At 37.1% G+C, this 23,094-nt stretch overlaps 1 protein-coding gene across 3 annotated transcripts in view; it reads left to right on the top strand.

Annotated features, from left to right (window-relative positions):
* Positions 1 to 23,094, top strand: part of LOC145674390 (uncharacterized) — a 253,542-nt gene that overhangs the window by 186,650 nt on the left and 43,798 nt on the right. For all 3 annotated transcript variants that reach the window (XM_081744379.1, XM_081744377.1, XM_081744378.1), the window contains exon 11: positions 4,279 to 4,431. In XM_081744379.1, the coding sequence (XP_081600505.1) occupies positions 4,279 to 4,431 (153 nt within the window). The remainder of the gene's footprint in view (positions 1 to 4,278; positions 4,432 to 23,094) is intronic.

The following is a 23,094-nucleotide window of genomic DNA, read 5'->3' as shown; positions in this document are numbered from 1 at the left end:
AAAGTTTACAATTTCTCTTACAAATTTCAACCTAGAGACTTCAGAATTTAAAGAACGAACTTCATAACCTATCGAAGGCAATAATCCGTGCCAATTTTTTATTTAGAATTTTCTTCATTGTTGAAACAGTTCCATTGTTAAAGGTTTGGATATCCATTTCAACAATGAAGAAAATTCTAAATAATAAAAAAATTCACGGATTCTTGCCTTCGATAAGTTATGAAGTTTCTTCCCTAAAAATTTGAAGTTTCCAGGTTGAAATTTGTAAGAGAAATTCTGAATTTTCGTGAAAGGTAAAAAATACATGAGAGAGATACAAAGACTGTAGTGACATCTGTCGGTAAAACTTGTCTCTATAAACCAACCTTAAAGAGTAATTGTAATCTCGACTTATTACATTCGAGCTCTATTTTTTATGGCTGATGTATTTGACTACTCAGATAGGAAAATTCGACACATTAGATGCGATGTAGCCAAATGTGGCTTCGTGAGCAACTCTTCAACAGTGCGGAGATTCCACATTTCCTTAGATATCAAAGATAGATCTAAATTTCTAAGTTTGATAGTAGAAACATAACATTGAGAACAGTTGGCATATTACACACATTTTGTTATTTGTGGAGAATAATGCAAAATAACGAAATTTATTCTAAGAAAGGTTTTATGAATAAAGGATTTAGAAGTTTGGCGGATTTTATAAGTATTTCTACTTTTAGTATTCATTATAACACAAATAAGTTTACATAAAATGAAGGATATCTTTTGAGTAAAATTAGTGCTTTTTGAGGCTAGTTAACCTTTCTCGTAAAGAATGTACAAAAATATATCCGGTGTAACTATATCAGTGCTTCTTTTTCGTCTTATCACATTATTCAGCGTTTCCCGACAATACAAGAGGCACTTATGCAGTGTGCCAGATAAGTAATACAACTACAGTCACTGCGGTAATACAGACAAAAGGGTATGAAAATACACATATCTATCTCTATTGAAAAGTAAAGCTGCCTGTCTACTCCACACAAGGATTACTTCTGGTATACAGCTGGCTGAAGATGTAGATTTCTTGTGTTACAGCAGTAATATCACTGAAACGCAATTCGTTCATAACACTTTAAAGTTTGGAAAACGGGACCATTCTGGCAGATAGAAAGCTGTTTCATCATACAGATCGACTTCGACGTCAGAATTATTCACAGACAGTGTACACTGTGATTGTGCTTTATTACGCAAGAGATCCAGTTGTTCTGGACCAGTTAAGTCTTGAAATGTCCCGTTCAGGCTGTTACGTCTATTGCACGAAAATACAGAAGACGTATCGGTTAGTTCTTTTGATGGTTTATGACTCTGCAGGTATATTTTTTTTAAATCAGAGAGGTTAATTTCTAACAACATAAGTAACAATTTTATTTGTCATGAAACAAGAAGTAAAAATACCAAATAAGTAACGAATGGCAGAAGGCCTATCATATTCAGTAGTTAACATAATCGATTATCCACAAAATATTTAAACAGTGGATCAATTTTATGTATAGGTGCACATTGAATTAAGAAAATACTTGCCCAAACGAAATAACTTCCAAAAGTCCAGTTAACAAATATAATAGAATATAAATATACCCATCCATCTTCTTACGTAATTCAACATCCTGTTTTCCTTAATCTATAAACCAACTTTCTTTCATTGGAACTTTTCTGACTAATAATTTCCGTAAAGATTTCTTTCCACTACAGATACTCATGTTTTCACTTTACATATACTACAGAATTTGCTGATAAAATATAGAAATGATCATAATACTATCGTTTAGAACGTGCCTTTTTAACCATATATATAATTGAGCTACATTTTACGACATACAAAAATTTGATGTAGTTGGGCTTATCTTTGGCGGTCAATTGAAGAGCAGGTGTAAGACATACACCCCCAATAAAATTCTTAGAAAGCAGCACCTCCCACAGTTCAGTTACATGGTAAAGCAATTTGCTGACACTTATACACAGTAACAACCGTTACTATGGATACGTGTGTATGCAACTGAAAGATTGATTTTTTTGTTTGTTTGTTTGTTCAAAACAGATAAATTAGTCACGCAACAAGGTGTACAGATATCATATAACATTCTAATAATAATGGTTATCACGAACAAATTTTCGGTGGATTATGTCATTATATAAGAAAACAGTTAACAACAGTTAACGTAGTAGGACGATTTCAGACCTCATTTTCTTGAGCCTGAACGAATACGTGTCATGCTATTTCAAATTTGAGTACGTTCGTTGTATCCGTCACGTGAGCTTTGTGGTGGAACACCATAATGTATGCGTGGAGTTTTTCGGAGTTCTCTCGTGTCATCCCACTTTCTTCATTTCATCATTTAGTACATTATCATCATCTCCCTAGACTTAAAGCATTAACGTGGAACGCTAAATTAAGAGGAAATCCATTGCACTGTTCTGTAATTCGTAGTAAAATTTTTACTTGCTTTACGTTCCATCGAAGTACTTGTAATAGGGAGCATTTGCACATCCTTATCTCGAAAACTTGAGTTATTCAACACATCGTTCTGCCAGCGAACAAGACACTATTAACTCCCCTTCCGCTAAATGGCCTTCCCTGAAGATGATCTGTCGTGTTGCTTATCTGGTACACTGAATAATGCATATAAATACTCAGAAACCTGCATTAACGCCTGTAGCATGCATATTCTTTCTCTTCAGTTTGTCTTGGACTGATGGTTATTAGAACTGACTGTCGGGTGACACTTCTTTTCTACGACGCAGCCCGAGGGGCGTCAGACATTTTTCGTGGTACTAATACATTGAGAGTTGCAAAAAATGCAAACAGCGATGTGTAAGGAAGAAGGAATATTAACAGCAACACATTGTGAGCTGCCTGCTGTTCCAGTTTTGTATTAAGACGTATTACGATATTTGTTAAAAATCCTTTGTAATTTACTCTCGGTATATCACAACAAATATCCGATTGGGTTTAAATCTGGTTGTGTTAAGAGCCTGACATACTAAAAGTAATATAAAATTTACCATTTTTATCTTGCTTGTTTTTCGTAAGCGAAAGAAGATAATGAAATACAACTTACCACAATCATAGATAATGTTATTCTACAACAGAAAATATGAACCTGAAGAATATTCAGTGTTGCCATCCATAAAAAATAGTGTTGCCAGAATAACATTTCCTCCATGCATTTGATTACTATCATGTTGTTTTTGTATTCTGTGAACTACTTTTTAAACAAAATTGTTTAACATATAGTTATTAAAATTAAATAACAATGTATCTAAAAAGTAGTTCATGGATACCAAAACAACATGATACGTAACCAAATGTAGTTGAATTTGTTTCTCTAGTCGCTGCCTTAACTTAAATTTTGGAGAAAATGTCATTCTAGCAACATTGTAATTTCTGTAGATGGCAACACTGAAAATTCTTCAGGTTCATATTTTCTGTTGTAGAATAACATTATCTATGATTGTGGTAAGTTACATTTCATTATCTCCTTTCACTTATGAAAAACAAGGAAAAGAAAAATGGTAAATTTCGTATTATTTTTAGTAAGTCAGGCTCTTAAAGTGTGTTTTCATCTTTGCACATGGACATTAGATATGTTGTGTTTAAACCATATAAAATGTTAAAAAAGGACAAATCATTAATTTAGTATGTCTTAACAGTCTAAGGGATAGTTGCATCCTAATAGGTTCTTTGTATAATGCTGCTATATGATTTGCGTTTTAAAGTTGTAAAAGAAGAACTCGGGAAACTCGTTTTAAGAAATAAATACAATTTTCTAGTACATGATGTGGCAATCCTGTTACATTTCAAAATGTTCACAATATCTTGAAATAAGATAAATGTGTCGTCGATTTGGAGTACACAATTATGAGATAGAAACATAACAATTAGCTATTGTTATTCTAGGTTCCTTGTGTACGCATAATTGATGTTGATGTTAATGCATTCTTAAGCTGCTGCTTTTTAATATTTTATTAATTTTGCTTTTATTTTCTAGCTGTTTAGACCCACAGTTAGGCCTGAGAGGAGGAAAAAGTGAAGAATCTGAGTGTAGGGGCTTCTGAAAACGACAAATAATAATTACTAATTATTGCTTTAAATTACTAGTATGGCATATTCGTTTGGTTTTCCTCCTTCTCGTGTAACTTTTGGGTTATTTTGTATTGTGAATTGATGTTAAATTTGTAATTACGAAATGTTAAACCACAGTGTTAGTAATCGTTGTGTTTTTGCTTATTCACTGAAAGGGTTGAAAAAGAAAAGCAGCAGTAGTACGAGTAGTAGCAGCAGCAGTAGTACCAGCTCCTCAAAGAAATCATCACAACACTCTCGTCGACTTACAAGACAGGCAGTGAAAGCGAAAAAGCATCCATGCGAAGAAAAGAGTGCAGGAGATTCAGGTAAGCCAATAACTAACTCAGTCACTCTATGGCCTACGGAACCTAGAGGTTCAGTGCCGTATTCACAAAAGTTCTCCATTGGCCTCTGTTCAACTGGATCCAGTTTCTACTTTGTATTCCTATTTCTGCGAGATCCATCTTAATGTTTCCTCCCATCTGCGCCTAGGTCTTCCTAATGGTTGTTTTCCGATTGGACTTCCAGTTAAGACTTTGAAAGCGTCTCTTACTTTCGTCCATCCTGGCTACATGGCCTGCCCACCTGAGTCTCCTAAATTTGATGACCCTAACAATGTTTAGTAAACCGTGTAAATTACGTAGTTACTCGTTATGAAGTTTCTGCTATTCCCCATTCCCGTTCCTCTTAGGTCCGAATATTTGTCTCGGAATCTTGTTCTTAAATACTTTCAGTTTATGTTCTTCCCTCAGAGTAAGCGACCATGTTTCGCAACCATATAGCAGAACAGGTATGATTATCGTTTTATGTATTTTAAACTTCAAATTCCTCGACTGAATTTGCGACAACAAAAGATTTTGAATTGAATAATAACACAAATTCCCTGCTTGTAATCAGCATTTAATTTCTTCGTTAATATTGTTTTGGTCTGTTAACATTGATTCTAGATGTTTGAAAGTGTCCACTTTATCAAAAGTATTATTTGATATTTTAAGGCATCCATAATTTGCAGTGTTAGGATGAGAACGAACTTCCAAGTATTTAGTTTTCTCTGCATTTACTTGTAATTCATGTCCCTGCAAGCGTTTAATAAGACCTCTGCATCAGGTAAGCCATTTCTGTGTTAAAACATTTATGATCAGTGAGGCTTGGAAACATTTGTGATCAGTGAGGATATGCACTAAAACATCTGAAAAAAAAATAATATGCACTCAAGAAAAGCATATTTACAATGTGTACTGAATAGAGAATGGAACTAGGATTTTTTTTCTTTCTACAAATTTCGTCTGTTTGAATGAGCTTTATAGTTGAAAACGACCTTTCAACATTCACTGCCTTAATAAAAAGTTTCGACCATCCTTCTTAGGGATGTTCACAAAACACTTAATGCAGTACAAATTCTAGAACTACATACAGCACAAACTTGCACATATTTACCAGCAGCTACTAAACTGAATAATTATGATTTAACAGATTTTGGATAAAGTTACTGATGTGGTACTTGGTAATTTGTGAAAATGATCACTAACCTTGCAGATATCTCTTAATGTTCAATCCGCGTATGGTGGTCGTGAGGACTTGTGACCGTCATGAGGGCTGTTATGTTTGAGAAACATGCTAGGATAGAGTATTTTCGTTAGTTAAACATGTGGCCGTAAAGAGATTTGTTTGTTTGTTTGTTTGTTTATTGATCAATTTTTGTTGTTTGACAGACATGCTAAAAAAGAGTCAGAATGTGCAGTAACCTTCTACACATGTATTTGCCTATATGCATTTTTCAAAAATCCGGACCCAAGTGATCAGTTATGGCAGTGATCTTTAGCGTATGTACGCGAACTTCTAAGTACATTTCTGTTAGCATGGAAAATATCTCCATTACTGAACTACCGCAAAGCGACTTCTTTGTATGTATCAAATTAATAGTTATATATTTTTAGACTTCCAAACTATGCTATGAAAGAGTGTTGAAAATCTTAATAGAGCGGTTCGTTTGTCGACAGGTATGAGAGCGAAAACGGTAAGAGATATCGAAAAGCGTTTTTTTCGCAATCGATTCAGCATTCGCAGAAAAGATTCCCTTCTCTCTCCTCCTTTAACCCTCTATTTAAACCACTGGAAGTAGTTCAAATTAGTTATTTCCAGTTTCAGCTTTTATTGTAATAGAACGAAAATAAATGGTAACGAATAGCAAAAAGGTTTTTCAAAAGATTCAATATCTCAAGAGGGCCACGGTGGCTCAATGGTAGAACGTTCACCTCTGGTGCATGGGTCTTTGGTTCGATTCCTACTCGCGCCGTGAGCTTTGTGGCGGACAAACGTAGTGTGCGTGGGTTTTCTCGGGGTTGTCTCGTTTCCTCCCAGTTTCTTCATTCCATCATTTCATTCATTTCTCATCATCATTGTCTCCTTTAGTTTAGCCAGCATAATCATGGAACGTAAAACTTAATTTCATTTAATATCTCAAGACATCATATGACTATCCGTAACACTACCTCCGGTTTCAGTACTGATTTCCATACAGCAAAAACGGTAAAAGATATCAAGAAGCGGTATTTTGAACCGCTGAACCTGACTTGAAGATAATGATAGCTAAATTCTACTAATCTAACCCGTCTTATTTCCATATTTCATTCCTCACATCTTGCAATTGTATATGACAGGGCGCCCACCTCTAATATTATAAAACAACGCGACAAAACAACAGTTGTTGACATAAGTAAGTGTATTCCCAATCCTACTATTTGAGGTCACCTTCACACTTCAGTCAGCGTAAAAGAGTCTATTATTTGGAATTCTTGAGAGCACAAACGATAATTTCACCATAATTCTCATCCATTAATCATTGGCCATTTTTAACCTAAAAGACGTAAACATTAGACGTTAAACTAAAAAAAAAAAATTGAAGTTAGTGACATTTCTTGCGAAGTTTATTGTAATTGGTAGTTTTCATGTTTTGCTAGTTCATTATTCTGTGTATAAGATGAGGTTGCTAAAAATTATTGTCTGATTTACTGATTTGATGCACAGGAAAGTTGCCAATAGTAAGTATTTTTAGCTGTTAAGGGATCTAAAGGGGTGATGAAGAAATTCCCATGTTATTTAAATGGACGTTTTCTACGGAAACAAAATATTATATTCTAGATAGTGGAAATACGAAAAGAAACCTGAAATTCCGTAGAATTGTGGGTTTAAGAGGTACAAGGCCGTAGGCTGCGCAAGCGCGGGAGCCTGGGGGCAGAGCCCCCAGCTAGTTTTGTATATAATTCCAGTATTTAATAGCAAAATTTAAGTTAACATATAACACAGATTTATTTCGGGAAAGTAAGGAACATTTAAGAAGCCTTAAAGAAGAAATTTATTAAATGACAATTAAAATTCCAGTTAATTTCAAAATTCCCAATAGAAATCAATTTTAGAAGAAAGAAATACATAGGCACTAAACCCCATTCAACTCTGTTATGCGGTGGATGTGTTCTGATGGCAAGTGTATGAAGGAAATAATCATCTTTTTTGCTCTCTCTTTCTTTCTTTTACAATGCTTGCTATAGAAAATAAACAATAATAGTTCCTGGATACCGCAGTGCTTGTGTGGATGTAACGCTTGGGCTATGTAAATCCAGGAAAAGTAAAATCATGCAGACCTAACAAGGTGGCTTCTTTATGACCACTACGTTCCAATTGCATGTAACATTTTTTGTTAAAATATATTTACAAATAAAATTTGAGAACAAGATCCTGAGACGAATATTCGGACCTAAGAGGAACGGGAATGGGGAATGGCGGAAACTTCATAACGAGGAACTACATAGTTTATACGGTTTACCCAACATTGTTAGGGTCGTCAAGTCTAGGAGGCTTAGGTGGGCAGGTCATGTAGCTAGAATGGAAGAAAGTAGAAACGCTTTCAAAGTCTTGACTGGAAGACCAATCGGAAAACGACCATTAGGAAGACCTAGGCGCAGATGGGAGGACAATGTTAAGATGGATCTCGCAGAGATAGGAATACAAAGTAGGAACTGGATCCAATTAGCTAAGGATAGAAGTCAGTGGAGAGCTTTTGTGAACGCGGCATTGAACCTCCGGGTTCCATAGGCCATAGAGTTAGTTAGTTAGTTATCTGGTGTTTAAAATGGTAAGAAGTAAGATAGAATATTCAAAACGAGGTAGTAGGTTAAGTTGCTGCATGATTACGTTTGAATATGTGAAATAAGCAACAACAGAGCAATTTTTATGTATGTAGTGGTTAGAACATAGAAATCCCACCGTAGGTACATACAAACGTTAGAAATATTTAAATGGTTGTTTCGAGGTCCATACACACACTGAAAGCACACACATATTTTATGTAAAAACACAGTCGCAAACTCTCTCGCTTTCGGTGCGGGCGGTCCCGGATTCTATTTCCGGAGGGGGTACTCGGTCAAAAAAGTTGAGTTGATTTTAGTTTAGCGTCCCGTTCAGCAGCGAGGCTATATGAGACGTGGACCTACTGATTAACGTGGAATCCGAACCACATGAGCTCCCGCCGGGAACCGAACCCGGATCTCCCACGCCAAAGGCGCGTACGCTAACTGCTTAGTCACGAGGGAGCTCACGGTCAAAAAAGTGTAAAACGCTTTTTCAGGGCAGTCACCCTGAATGAGGGTTTTCTGGATTTTCCTCATTCACACCAGGCAAATGCCGGGCTGGTATCTTAACTTATAGGTCCCAGGCCGCTTCCTTTCGAGGTACGTCATCTCTCAGACGTGACGGACTAAATAGCCTTAGATGCCTAGAGCCTAGAAATCTAAAAATCCTAATCCTCTATGTAAAAGCATTGAGAATGGCAGGCAATGATACACAACCAGCCTTCTCTTTTATACTCTGGCGACGAACCGTTTTTGGCTTGAAAGCGAACAATGATATTATCAGTATAGAGCATTATGTACCAGTGCAAGTATCAGGCACGTAGCCGGGATTTCGTAATAGAGGGGGGCGGGTCCGTAATGGAATACTGTGGTTATCACACCTCGGGCTCGATCATTCTAAAGTATTTTACTGGCAATTTATATTGGTTTGTTTAGCCAGGATTTCGTAATGGAGGGGGAGGGTGTGACAAAAAATACTGTGGTTACACACCAGAGGCTCAATTAATCTAAACTATTTTACTAGCAGCATACCCGAATTCGTTGGTTAGGACGATAAAATGAGGATATGGTAGTAAATATTTTAATAATAAACTATGAAGAAATCTCGAGTAAAATATTTACAAAGTATTGAAAAAGAAGTCTTCCGAAGTCATTCGAACTTGGTTCTTCTTGTCTTCTTTCTTCTTTTTGTTATCTTCGTTTTATGTCGTCAAGGATAGTAACGAGATCTGTTTCGGCAACCTATGAAATGCATTAGTGTTGCCGTGAAATTGAAAATTTCTCTAACAAGTGTAAGTGGAATCTATGTTTCCAGGCTCATATTGTTAGCATTTCGTAAGTTCTACCTGAGATTCTATCTGATTGAACCGATTTATCGATTCTCAATTGTAGTCCATAGGATTAGCATGGAGCTAGAGGGGATTTGGAATGCTCCATTCCAATAATATCCATTTTTAGCGGCAGACCCTCCCTCCCGCATTTTTCTCCATACAAAGTTCCTCATAAGAAAGAGTAACTCAGCACTTGTATCTTTTTATTTTTAACGTTGGTTTTTCTTTTCCTCGCTTCTTTTTGTTTCATCCTTCCTTAATTTTTTCCCTTTATGGTTTCGAAGGGGCGGGTCCGGATCCACCCCTTGGCTACGTGCCTGCAAGTACCCACATTATTTACGCAAATATAATGCGCACTCGACATTTTAATAGGCAAAATTGCCGAACTGTTACCTTGTATATAGCGCACAATGCGATTTAGATTCTATTAATGATTTTCTTAGTCTTTATTCATAAAACTGTTGCTATATGAATAAAACCCGAATAGGTCCGGATAATTGTATACAACCTCGTGGGAGTAATTCCATATGTACGTGTTATACGCACTGACTTACTGAAGATACACACAGTTTTGTACAGCGATCGTAGTTATTCCATGTATAACACACAATTTTGGACTAAAATTTTGGAAACATTATACATTATATATGCGGTTCAAACTAATGCTTAAAGCAAAGCTAAAAGTATTTAATATTCAATCATTGAAGATGAAGTACAATTTTAAAAGGCTTAAGTTTGATGTTTACGGAACCAACAAGCAGAAACGCAAACGTTAGTTATGTTTAGAACTTTAACATAATTCTGTTATGACAGTTCTTGGTATACGTGCTACCAAAGTTGCAAATCAGTTCATTTCGTACGAGTTCGTGGTTGTCAAAATACAAAGCATAATCTGAGTACAGTTTTATGTATCAGCTTAAAATTGTGTTTTCTTTCTGTTAAGAAAGATTGGTACCCAAATAGTTGTGTTGAGTAGACGGTCGGCAGTGAAGTATCTGTTGAGTACTGTATTTGCGGAGAATCCACAGTTTCTTAAGAGAACAACGTGGAGTGGAGATGTGTTTTTTGTTGTTGGCTTCTATGCAATAGCATTATTTCATTTCTGGATTCGACAACGTTATTCCCATGTATATTCATATTCGAAGTAACTGCAAATCTTACTTCAATTTAAGCTCACATGTGGCTATATAGTTAGCATACGTTTCTTCGGCGCGAACAACATAAGTTTGATATCCGAAGGGAGTTTATGAGGTTCGGATCCTAGGTTATTAAACTCTGCATCCACGTCTTATATAATTTCTGTGTTGAAAGGGACCTTAGACTCCTAATCTAACTAACCAGCAAAGTTTGCTTCAACTTTGAAGGCCCTATACATTATGCTCGTAATAGAAAGCGTAAATTTAGGATTTAGGAGTTAGATTTTTGGGCTTTCGGCATCTATGGACAGTTAACCTGTCACGTATAAGGGATGACGTCCCTCGGCGAGCATACTATCCGGGGAAAGGGAAGGAAGGAAGCGGCCTGGGACCTGTAAGTTAGGTACCACCCTGGCGAATGGTGTGAATAAGGAAAGCCTCATTCAAAATGGCTGGCCTGAAAAAGCTTCTTACATCTTTTCGACCGAGTGCCCCCACCGGGTATCTACATACATAAAAATGAAAGTCACTGTCTTTGTAACTACGTACATCTTGAACCATTCGATCAAATTTTCAACATAGATGAGGTTCGGGCCTGTTATGTTTTTTTATCATTTCACTTTGACAGTGCGACTTATGATGGAAAATGACCGATATTAGTGTTGAATCCATAGTTTTCGGGGTCGCTGAGATGAACAGTGACACTTCCGATTCCGTTTAAATCCAAATTCAGCCTTGCAACTTGAGAAAGGGAGGGGGAGATATTTAAAATGATGGAAAATGACCGATATTAGTGTTGAATCCATAGTTTTCGGGGTCGCTGAGATGAACAGTGACACTTCCGATTCCGTTTAAATCCAAATTCAGCCTTGCAACTTGAGAAGGGGAGGGGAGATATTTAAAATGATGGAAAATGACCGATATTAGTGTTGAATCCATAGTTTTCGGGGTCGCTGAGATGAACAGTGACACTTCCGATTCCGTTTAAATCCAAATTCAGCCTTGCAACTTGAGAAGGGGAGGGGGAGATATTTAAAATGATGGAAAATGACCGATATTAGTGTTGAATCCGTAGTTTTCGGGGTCGCTGAGATGAACAGTGACACTTCCGATTCCGCTTGAATCCAAATTCAGCCTTGCAACTTGAGAAGGGGAGGGGAGATATTTAAAATGATGGAAAATGACCGATATTAGTGTTGAATCCATAGTTTTCGGGGTCGCTGAGATGAACAGTGACACTTCCGATTCCGTTTAAATCCAAATTCAGCCTTGCAACTTGAGAATGGGAGGGGGAGATATTTAAAATGATGGAAAATGACCGATATTAGTGTTGAATCCATAGTTTTCGGGGTCGCTGAGATGAACAGTGACACTTCCGATTCCGTTTAAATCCAAATTCAGCCTTGCAACTTGAGAAGGGGAGGGGAGATATTTAAAATGATGGAAAATGACCGATATTAGTGTTGAATCCATAGTTTTCGGGGTCGCTGAGATGAACAGTGACACTTCCGATTCCGTTTAAATCCAAATTCAGCCTTGCAACTTGAGAATGGGAGGGGGAGATATTTAAAATGATGGAAAATGACCGATATTAGTGTTGAATCCATAGTTTTCGGGGTCGCTGAGATGAACAGTGACACTTCCGATTCCGTTTAAATCCAAATTCAGCCTTGCAACTTGAGAAGGGGAGGGGGAGATATTTAAAATGATGGAAAATGACCGATATTAGTGTTGAATCCATAGTTTTCGGGGTCGCTGAGATGAACAGTGACACTTCCGATTCCGTTTAAATCCAAATTCAGCCTTGCAACTTGAGAAGGGGAGGGGGAGATATTTAAAATGATGGAAAATGACCGATATTAGTGTCGAATCGATAGTTTTCGGGGTCGCTGAGATGAACAGTGACACTTCCGATTCCGTTTAAATCCAAATTCAGCCTTGCAACTTGAAAAGGGGAGGGGGGATATTTAAAAATGCTAGAAAATGACCGATATCAGTCTTGAATCCATAGTTTCCGGAGTCGCTGAGACGAACAGTGGCACTTTCGATGCTGTTTAAATTCAGCTCTTTATGTTCAAAGTGAAACATATTCTCCCCAAGCGAAGAACGTGTATTCTGCTAATATATAATATACGCAGAAGTGAATAATGAATCATAGACTGAACATCAGGAAGTTTCCATGTATGAAATTTCGTACTTTTGTATCATGTAGTTCGAACGAAACTAGTCATAGTAATAATATAATTTCCTTTAAAAAATGTCCAGGTATTTTCTGTTTTTCTAAACATGACTTCTGTCCACAACCTAGGCTCTGTTAATTTGCAGTTTACAGAATTGTCGTATCCAAAAATTCTATTTTTATCCAATAGATTATACTTGAACTTATATTAATATTGATTGTAACACTCATATCACAGTTTATAATGTCCTACCACCTTATCAGTTTGAGTAATGGCTCTAAGACATAAGCCTTCCCAAGAATTCTGGCCTTTTTCATATTTGAAGCAGATCTTGAAATCTAGAAATTCTAAAATTGTGTATCACACATCATTGAAAAGATCAACATTTTGGTGTATCGTATTTTATATTCCAAGAATAAGGCAATATTGGAAAGTGCATTATTTTACCCATTCTATTTATTTAAAAAAAATTTTTAAACACTGAATTATATTTTCAGCAACTACATTCCACTACAGTATATCAGTTTATGATGTGAAGTCTTTTCTTAAATTAAATGAAAAAAAAAAAAAAACGAAGCAGGTTTCTTTACGAACTGTGACTTTAATGGTGGAGCTTTGTGAAAAAAGTGTTTTCCTGAAGTCAGCATAATAATTACAGATCTTGGAAGTTTCGAAAAATGCATAGTTTCAGAGCTAGGGCAGTCCAAAATCGCGAAAAAGCCAAATTTATAATTTTCAGTATGCATAAATTCACCAAACCGTTAGAAACATGTCAAATAGTTCCGCTTCAAAAAGATTGCCGGCACTTTTGTTAAGTTTCTCTTCTAGATTGAGGCGTATTGCATCGTCAGACAGACATTTTCTCTCCATTTTTGCCGTAAAACAACGGGCGCATCGCTTTCAGACAAACACCAACAAAAAAGCAGGCAAAGGCTCTTTGTTTTAAAAAATGAGTAGGGGTGCTCTCACAGTTCTGACCGGGAAACTCGGGGTATAGAATACTACTCAGGCTTAGCAAGAGTCCTTTCCTGACAAATTTTGAAAATTGGCACTCCTAAAATGTAGTTTTAGATACTTTAAAATTAAAATGTTTTCTCTCTCTCTCTCTCTCTCTCTCTCTCTCTCTCTCTCTCTCTCTCTCTCTCGTGGAAAGTAGTACTCTTGAGTGAAAGTATGGCGGCGTAACCGTAACCATGGAGGTTCCAAGATTCTAACCTCTGATCCAAGTTCTCGTCTTCGTTCTGAACACGGACAGTCTATGATATAAGACGTGTGAAAAAAAAAAATCGGCTGAAAATACCGTTGAGAAACTCTTGTCTAACTTGTCACCTAAAAATCTTCAGCGCCACAATCCCAGAATTGTATGCGTACGTTCTTCTCTAAAAGCTCCAATATAGAGTTGGCAATATCCTTGCCAGTGCCTGACTTTGATGTGGCATGACCCAAGTATTCTGAACCGGGCTCCGATAGAACTGTGATATGCTTTTCTGTAACCTCTCGTCTTCGTAGTTTGCTGTTAATTTTTTTTTTTTCTTGCACAAGAGTGGCATAATTTTTTCCGTCTAAGTAGATACTTGTAATCGCCCGGCCTAGGTGAGCCTTTTCTTTCTGGGTCTTCTCCCCCAGTTTATCTTTTCCTCTTCGTACCTTAGATATGTCAACAACAAGATCTTTGTCGTCTGGCGTTATGAGTCTCGCGTCCTGAAGTACGGCAGAGGCGATCAAAGCAACCTGTCTGTCTGAAGCTCCAGTTCTAAACGTTGCCTCCGCTGTATTTTGAAGACAGATGCGCTTTAGGATATGTTTCCTTCTTGGTCGCGCCTCAAAGTCAGATTCCGACGTGCTTCCCGATTCAACAGCTTCGCTGGATTCCCGTGACGACGTCAGTATCTTTGACCTGTGCCTATGCCTAATCCCACTAGTTGATGGACTTGCTTCAACACTTCCAGCGTCTTTCTTGGTTGCCTGCCCCTTAAATCTTCTCACTTTACGGGAAAATATCTTTGACAGAGATTTGCTTGTTCGGACGTCAATGTTACCAATGCTCATTTTCCGTGATGTTCTCTGGTCCAAATGAAACTTGAATTCTCGTTTTGGAATCTTGCGTGTCGTCTCACAGTTGCAATCTTCGACGGTTTTACATTTACAAGACGCAATATCAAAAAGAGACTTTTCCGCGTGTCCGACAAAACCTCCAAAGTGTTGCTTCTTGTCCTTGTCGACTGAAATATGTTTTCTTGGTGCGACACTTATTATAATATGTTTTCAGCATGTCAAAAACTTTTTTTTTTTTTTTTGAAACCACAGGAATGCTTGCTTTATGCCAAATATGTACAACTTTTTGTCCAACTAGTTTACAAATGTCAGTCACTGGTAATTTAGTTACACTTTCGTCAAGACTTGAACCACTTCGAAACCAATAATAATGTCGCATAATGTCAGCGTACGTGGGTAACTGCACTTCACTCATTCACTTGGAATGCCAAATAAGCCTCGTTTCACACTTTCCCGCGTTGGTCTGCTATGAGGCTTTTTCTTCATCTTGCTTTCCACTGCTTCCGAACTTGGAAACCAAAGTATGCAAAATGTCTCTGAATCGTATCGCACTAAGAAGACTGTAACCTTAGGTACAATGCACAAACTCTCTGTCTTAACAGAAACAGTAACGAACTAAAACCGTTAAAGCTTAAGCTGCAATAAACTGGCCTGTTGGATTGATTGGCCGAAGTACGCAATATTTATACCACCGCCGAACTTCGAGCGAGAATATTCTAGAAACGTCGACGTAGATTCTGAAGACAACGAGGCGAGCGGGAGGTGCGCGAATCTTCTGGACGGAGCCGGACGTTGCGACGACGCTCAAAGAGCGCGGTCAAAGTAAGCAACCACGAAGTTGTGTAGCCTGCCGCTAGATGGCATTTGCTGTCGGTGTACATAACAAGCGAAGAGTTGCCAAAAACAAATCGTGTTATATCAAGAGCTATGCCTATAATCATCGTTAACGTGGCATTCCAAACAAAATGTGGACATTAATTCCAACAACTGAGCTAATATGGCTGTACTTTGACTCATAAACATTTTAAAATTATTTACTGACATTGCTACAAGTTTCTTTTAATAAAATAACTGTATTATAGCCATCAGGTAACTCTAAAAACGAACACAAGTAGCTTTTCTGTCATTGGTGTTGTGCGTGTTGGCTAACCAAACACCTAAAAAACTTTTAAGTCCGTTGGGGCAGGGTAAGGGGTTGCCCAAAAAAATCAGTAAGGTCAGTGCCAGTAATGGCACCTTTTCCGCAGTAGCCGTCATCGAATTTCCAACAAAAGTACAAAACGCTCCACCCTAGTGCTGAGCACCCCCATAAAAATTTGGGGGTGATGGCGCTGAAACACCGAAACAGCCCCGGATTCAGTGCTCCTGACTGTAAAGGACATTTATGCACCATCTAGTGACAATTCTAAATTCAACAAACAAACAACGGATTCCACTTTAAACTGTAGGTCCACGTCTTAATATAGCCACGTTGCTAAAGAAGAGACGTTTAAACTTCAATAACCAAACAAAACAACCCAGGTAAGAAGTCATTGAGTATCGTTTTATATGTAACTCACAGGGCTCATAGCGTGTCACTTTTTTAACTAAATGTTGCTTTTTTCAAGTTGGTCACTAAAAGTTACTTTTTTGGGAGGTAAAGTTACTTTTTCGTGTTATTTATGTTTTGCATTGGCAGTTTTCTAAGAAAAATATAAAAATAAATGGAAAAAGGCAGAAACTTGTTACACATTACTCTTCTGAAAGCTTCAGTACTTGCTGCCACATATGAAACAGTCAGCTTTTATTCTTTCTAAAACACAGTAGGTGGTTAGTGGATGCTTAAGCTCTCAAGGTGGGGTTGAGAACCCTTCTGTGTCTATTCTTTCTTCTATAATAATAGTCTTTTAGTTTTCTCTCGTAATATTTAACGCTCCGCTCAACGTTGTGTGCGTGTGTTTGTGTGGTTCATCATGTTCGTCTTGTGTTATGCTTCTTGCATGTTCTTCTTAGGAATAGGTGATGAATTTGAATATTTCATGGCTTTGAGAACTCTCAGTGCTAAGTTAAATATAATGTCTGGGATGAAGAAATTCGGAAATAGGCCAGAACTGTTTCTACTTACTCAGAAGCTTCTTACATCATCTTAGTACATCTAAGTCTGCTTTCCGTAACTACAAAGAATACTTAGAAAACCTAAGAATGGAGGAAGCTCAAAACAACAAGCAAAGAGAGAGGTGATGGAGAAATTGACAAAGGAAAAAAAGGACATGATGAGATTTTGGTCACTTTTTCGTGTGCTTTTGGTCACTTCAACTATTTACAAGAAACCAGACCACTATGAGCCCTGAACTCATTCTCATTGGTCACATCCACCAGACATACTCTAGTTATTACCAGTTGTACCATCGTTTGTTGTGTAGACAGTTTCAGACTAAAATGTCATGTACTAGATGTACTCTTTGCGCCTCAACCATTGGCGTTCCTTCAAAATTGGATTAAAACTTTGGGCTCATCGTTGGTAGGAGAACTTCTTTCATTAGCTAAGTACTGTTATTCACTCATGGACGTACCAGTCATCTACCGAACAATTAAAATACACTAATTGAAAAAAAAAAAATGAAATGAAATCTTTGAGTTTTACGTCCCATGGTTATGCTGGTTAGGCTAAAGGAGACGGTGATAATGAGTAATGAATGAAATGGTGGAATGAAGAAAGTGGGAGGAAACGGGAGAACCCCGAGAAAACCCACGCACACGGTGTTTGTCCACCACAAAGTTCACTTGGCGGGATCTGGGATCGAACCCGGGACCCCAAGCACCAGAGGTGAACGCTCTACCACTAATTGATTAGGATAGTTGGGAAGTAGTAATTTAAATGATCAAATTAATGTCTACAGCTTAACATATTCATTAAAAACCATTGTTGATACAGCATTGGATGAGAAATTTTCAGTGTCGCCACTTTCAAAATTATATTTACAAATTGTATTAATGGATGTTAAGGTTAGTTTAAAGGGACAAGTTTTGCCAATAAATGTCACTACGGTCTTCGTATCTCTCTCATGTATTTTTTACCTTTCACGAAAATTCACGATTTCTGTTTCAAATTTCAACGTAGATATTTCAAATTTTTAGAGAAGGAACTTCATAACCTATCGAAGGCAACAATTCGTGCCGATTGTTTATTTAGAATTTTCTTCATGGTTGAAATGGCTTGTTTGTTGAAAGGGATATTCAAACCTTTAATAATATAACTGTTTCAGCAATGAAGAAAATTCTAAATAAGAAATCGACACGGATTGTTGCCTTCGATAGGTTATGAAGTTCCTTCTCCAAAAATTTGAAGTCTGTATGTTAAAATTTGTAAGAAAATTTGTCAATTTTCGTGAAAGGTAAAAAATACATGAGAGAGAGACGAAGAATGTAGTGACATCTATTGGCAAAACTTGTCCCTTTACACCAACCTTAAAAAGAATAGATAAATATGGAGTGTAATTAAGCGTGTATATTCAACCAGTAAATGTATTACTCAAGATCAAATATATTACAGACCTTCGGAATATACAGAATGTCCATAAAAATTCAGTCATACTTTAAAGTGGTATTATGTCACTTTGGGTAATCGTATTTAAATGAAATTGGTCACATTTGAAAGAAAATCTCTTTTTTTTTTTTTTGTGCATCTCAACAATGGACTACAATGTCAATAATGAACAGGATCAAACCCGGAAAAAGTAAATTCACTCATGTTTACTTTGTCATTAGTCGATACAGATTCATTGTTGAATATGTAGCAGGCAGTTGCTGTTTCTGCTGGAAGTCACTTGGGAAGCTTTTATGTTTTTGTACTGTTATGCCGTATGTGCTAACGTAAATTTATTTCCTTTCGTTGTGTTGTTATTGAAGAATAAGTTTTTTAAGGAGTTATGGCGACCCCACAAAAACGAAGTTAGTTGTGTTTTGGATTATCACAACATGCAGAGTCTGGTGTAGGTTCAGCGTGCTTTTAGGCGAAAGTTTCAACATCAAGCTCCTACACACACGTCAATTTCGAACTGGTACTGTGATTTTGTGAAGTGTTACCGTGATTCATCAGGTATGTTAGAGCACGTGTGGCGTGAATGGGAATGTCGTCTTGATGTATGCATCGCCACTCGTTGGGCCCACATTCAATGTCTGAGGTATAGTAAAACATATTTGAGTTTTTCTTCAGATGTGACCAATTTAATTTAAATACAGTTATCCAAAGCAACGTAATACCACTTTAACCCATAACTTCCCAGCGTGTCCATATGGACACGCAAATAGGGATAACTTTTTATGCCTGGGAGATTTTGTGTGTGGAATTTTGTGACACGGCTCACAGTGAACACATTACAACAAGAACAACAAAAATTTCTTATTTTCACATTTACTACGATCATATGGAACAAACGTAACTGAAAATATTATAAAATCAGGAAAAACATTAATTCGAGCAGTTATGGGTTAAAATATGATAGTATTTTTATGGACACGCTGTATATAGTATTCTAAGTATATAATAAATTCACAGTCCAACTTAAAGAAAAGACAAATGTTAATTTTACAACGGATAAAAGAACCCAAAGGCATATAAATAAATAAATATTAAAATTAAAAAATTTATATATTAGGCTGGGCCCCATTTACGCATGGGCTCGGGGTGATATATTTATTCGGGCCGCTATTTCTTCATACTTCAGTTCTGGAAATATCAAAAATTTATTATGCATACACACATGAATACAACACGTGATATTTTACTAGCAGAATACCCGTTCTTCGCGTGGGAAGAATACCTTTCATTTTAGACACAAATAGCTGAATTTTCATTTAAACGGCATTGAAAGTATCGCTTTTCGTCTCAGCGACCCCGAAAACTATGGATTCGACACTAATATCGGTCATATTTTTCATTATTTTAAAATATATCCTCCTCCCTTACGTTGGACCGTCAAAGTGAAATGATGGAAACCATTCCGGGCCCGAACCTCGTCTATGTTGTTTCAGTAAAATTGAGCTAACAAAATTTTAGAAATGTATTGAGAAGGATGATATATGTAGTAAGGAGGTAGTCTCACGCTATTTTGCATTTAGGGATACCAATGAGGTTTCTCATTTACGGATTACAACATAACGGGAATTATGTGGTATCTAGAAGACACTACTTAGTTTGACCGTTTCTTAGCAGAACATATATCTACGAAACGAAACAGAAAAGTAAGTTTTGTAAAATCTAATATAAATAGCTGAACCATTAAATGGGATAAATAAGCTGAAGTTAGGTATTAACAAAGCAAAAATAACGAAAAAAAAAAAAACTACATTCCAGAAAAGTGGACAAGAGACGTTTTGGAATTGGACGACTCACTTGTTCCACACTACGTGTGAACAAATTATTAAATTAATATCTGACACAGTATTGAGAACAATGATTAATGAAGCTAAAGGCGCAAAATATTTTCAGTAGTTTCCAATTCTATACCAGATGTTTCTCATATAAATCAAATCTTCAATAGTGAGGCGAGAACGTTTTCTAGGATTTGTACCAAATCAAGGATATAAATCAGCTAAGCTAGCCGATGTACAGGGTAGGCAGAAAGTAACTTCCAATTTTTAATATTTTTCCGTCCTAAAATATTGTAGGTATAAACTCAATTTTTTGCACACATGTATAACAGCAATCCTGCGGCGAGGACCACCAAAATTATAACGACCCACAGTTCATATAAATTTATATAGCGACTACAAGGCTACGAAACCCGGGTTCGATCCCAGCCCCCACCATGAACTTTGTGGTGGACAAACACCGTGTGCGTGGGTTTCCTCAGGGTTCTCCCGTTTCCTCCCACTTTCTTCATTCCACTATTTCATTCATTACTCATCATCACCGTCTCCTTTAGCCTAACCGGCATAACCGTGGGACGTAATACTTAAAGATTTCATTTATTTTTTTACAATTCTACGAAAATCCCTTAATAAAACAATTTACACACTGCATCTAGATATTATCGTTTATTATTTCACGTAACAACCTAAACAAATACACTTCTTAAAATTGTGCAGGTAGCTTACACACGATGGTTCTATTATGATATTGTTTATTTTTTTGTTGCTATGACAACGAATCTCTCTATTAATACAAAAACAGCAACGTATATTAACAGCTAAGTAATTCTATTTTTATATATCCTTTTTTCACTATATATTTCTTCTTCCTTTTCTTTAATAGCTTATGCATCAATTGAAAGCACATTTTGCCCAAAGATGTTGAAATACAAGTTACAAGTATAAAAATACACATATCGTTATACATGTAGTTTACAGCTCAGTGTATGCTTCAGTATTTTCTAGACACTGTATCAAACAAACAGGTACGTTTGCTACGACCTTCCTTAAGATCTCAGCAGAACACTACTTGTGACTTCATCGATCTTATTCTCAAATTTGACAAGAGTTTGTGGTTTGCGTCAATACACTTCTTCCTTAACTCACCCTCATAAAAAGAAATCACATGGAGTGAGGTCTGGACTTCACGCTGGCCATTGTATGGGACCCTGGTGACCTATCGAGAGTCCTACGAAGCATTCATCAAGCTGTTGTCTTACAGACAAAGCGTAATGAGGGAAAGCTCTAGCTTGCATAAATAACACTTCATGTATTTGAAACTGTAGGCCATACTAAATTTTCTAACATTTCCAGGTATTTTTCAGCGTTCGTAGTGTGTCTCAACAGATAGTGCACAATAATGCGGGGAAAAAGTTAACCCACACCACACTGTCACTTTCTGCTTGCCCTGCATTTTCCAGCTTTCTCTTTGGGAACACCTTCTGTCCAATAATGGCTATTATGACGATTAACGAAAGACGCTACATGACACACAGCTTCATCATTCCACAGACTTTATTCAAACAGGTGTGGAAGATCTTCATGCCATGCGAGCATCATTCCACAAAATTCATCACGCTTAACACAATCAGCTGGATACAACTTTTGGACATAATAAGGCTTCCATGGTCTTTAATGTAACTCTTTGTTAAGAACTACACATAGAATAGCGTGTAATGCCACTCTCTCACAGCCTGCCTTGTTGATTTTGAAGGGCTTCGCTCGAAAATTTCCCTCACTATGGCCACCTTTTCCTCAGATACTGAAGTCGAAGGTGTACCTGATGTCAGCGACACTTCTGGTAGGCATTAATTTTCTGTGGCAATTTTTAATTCTTTTTGCATCTTGAAAAGCTTGCCTCCCATGTTGACCCCTCCAACCTGAGTTACAGACTGACACATTTCAAATCTTGGTGAAATTTTGTCTCTTATCAATGCTTAGTAGTCCTGGCATCTCTGTAGCTTCCAGAGAATAAGAAAAGCTTCATAGGACCTGGAAAAATATGGTATACTGTAGTCTATAAAAAAAGATAACTTTTATTTCTATCAACATGTAACATCAATAGAAATTCACAGTTCAAAATAGCAAGTTACTTTCCTTCCACCCTGTAGTTCTAAATAAACTTAAGAATTGGGGACTAAACAGTTCGAATTGCAGGAGGCAGTGTCATGATAAATGTTGCTAATATGCTTGGGGCATATAGTGACTTGCAGGCGCGGATTAGAAATGTATGTTCATAAGTATTTTATGTCCCTTGTTCACCACATTCATTAAATTTGGTAGGAGAGTATGCATTTCAGTCCCGCAAGGAATCATGCTTCTTTTTGAGCGATTTTGAGCACTGTATTTAACGCATCAACACGTCGATGGGAAATATTCCATACAGATTTAATTGTTTCGATGAAGGGACTTTCACAAAGTCGTCAGCTAAAAATGAAGCTTTCTACAGCTTACATAGAAACAGGGATCAAACACTAGAAATGCTGTAACCGGTTTTCGTAGTCTGTCCTCCGTGGTCCTGCCAGTGAGTATGTTTCGGGTACATGCACTTATCTGAGTAGGACGTTGAAGGACATCTCCGAAAAGGGACTACTAAATTCTCTCCGAATTGCCCACCGGTCTCAATAATAAGATGAGCATTAGGCGCCGAGAGGTCCGGATGTCTCGTCTCGAAAACCTCACGGACGATCAGACGGTCACTCAGACCACAACGCGCACAAACATCATTCATACACAAAACAAAAACACACTGGATTAAACGACACTATG

This window comes from Thermobia domestica, chromosome 17, assembly GCF_964235325.1.
Source record: "Thermobia domestica chromosome 17, izTheDome1.hap1.1, whole genome shotgun sequence".
NCBI lineage: Eukaryota > Metazoa > Arthropoda > Insecta > Zygentoma > Lepismatidae > Thermobia > Thermobia domestica.
Note: the sequence above shows the minus strand (reverse complement) of the source record. Positions and strands in the feature narration are given on the sequence as shown.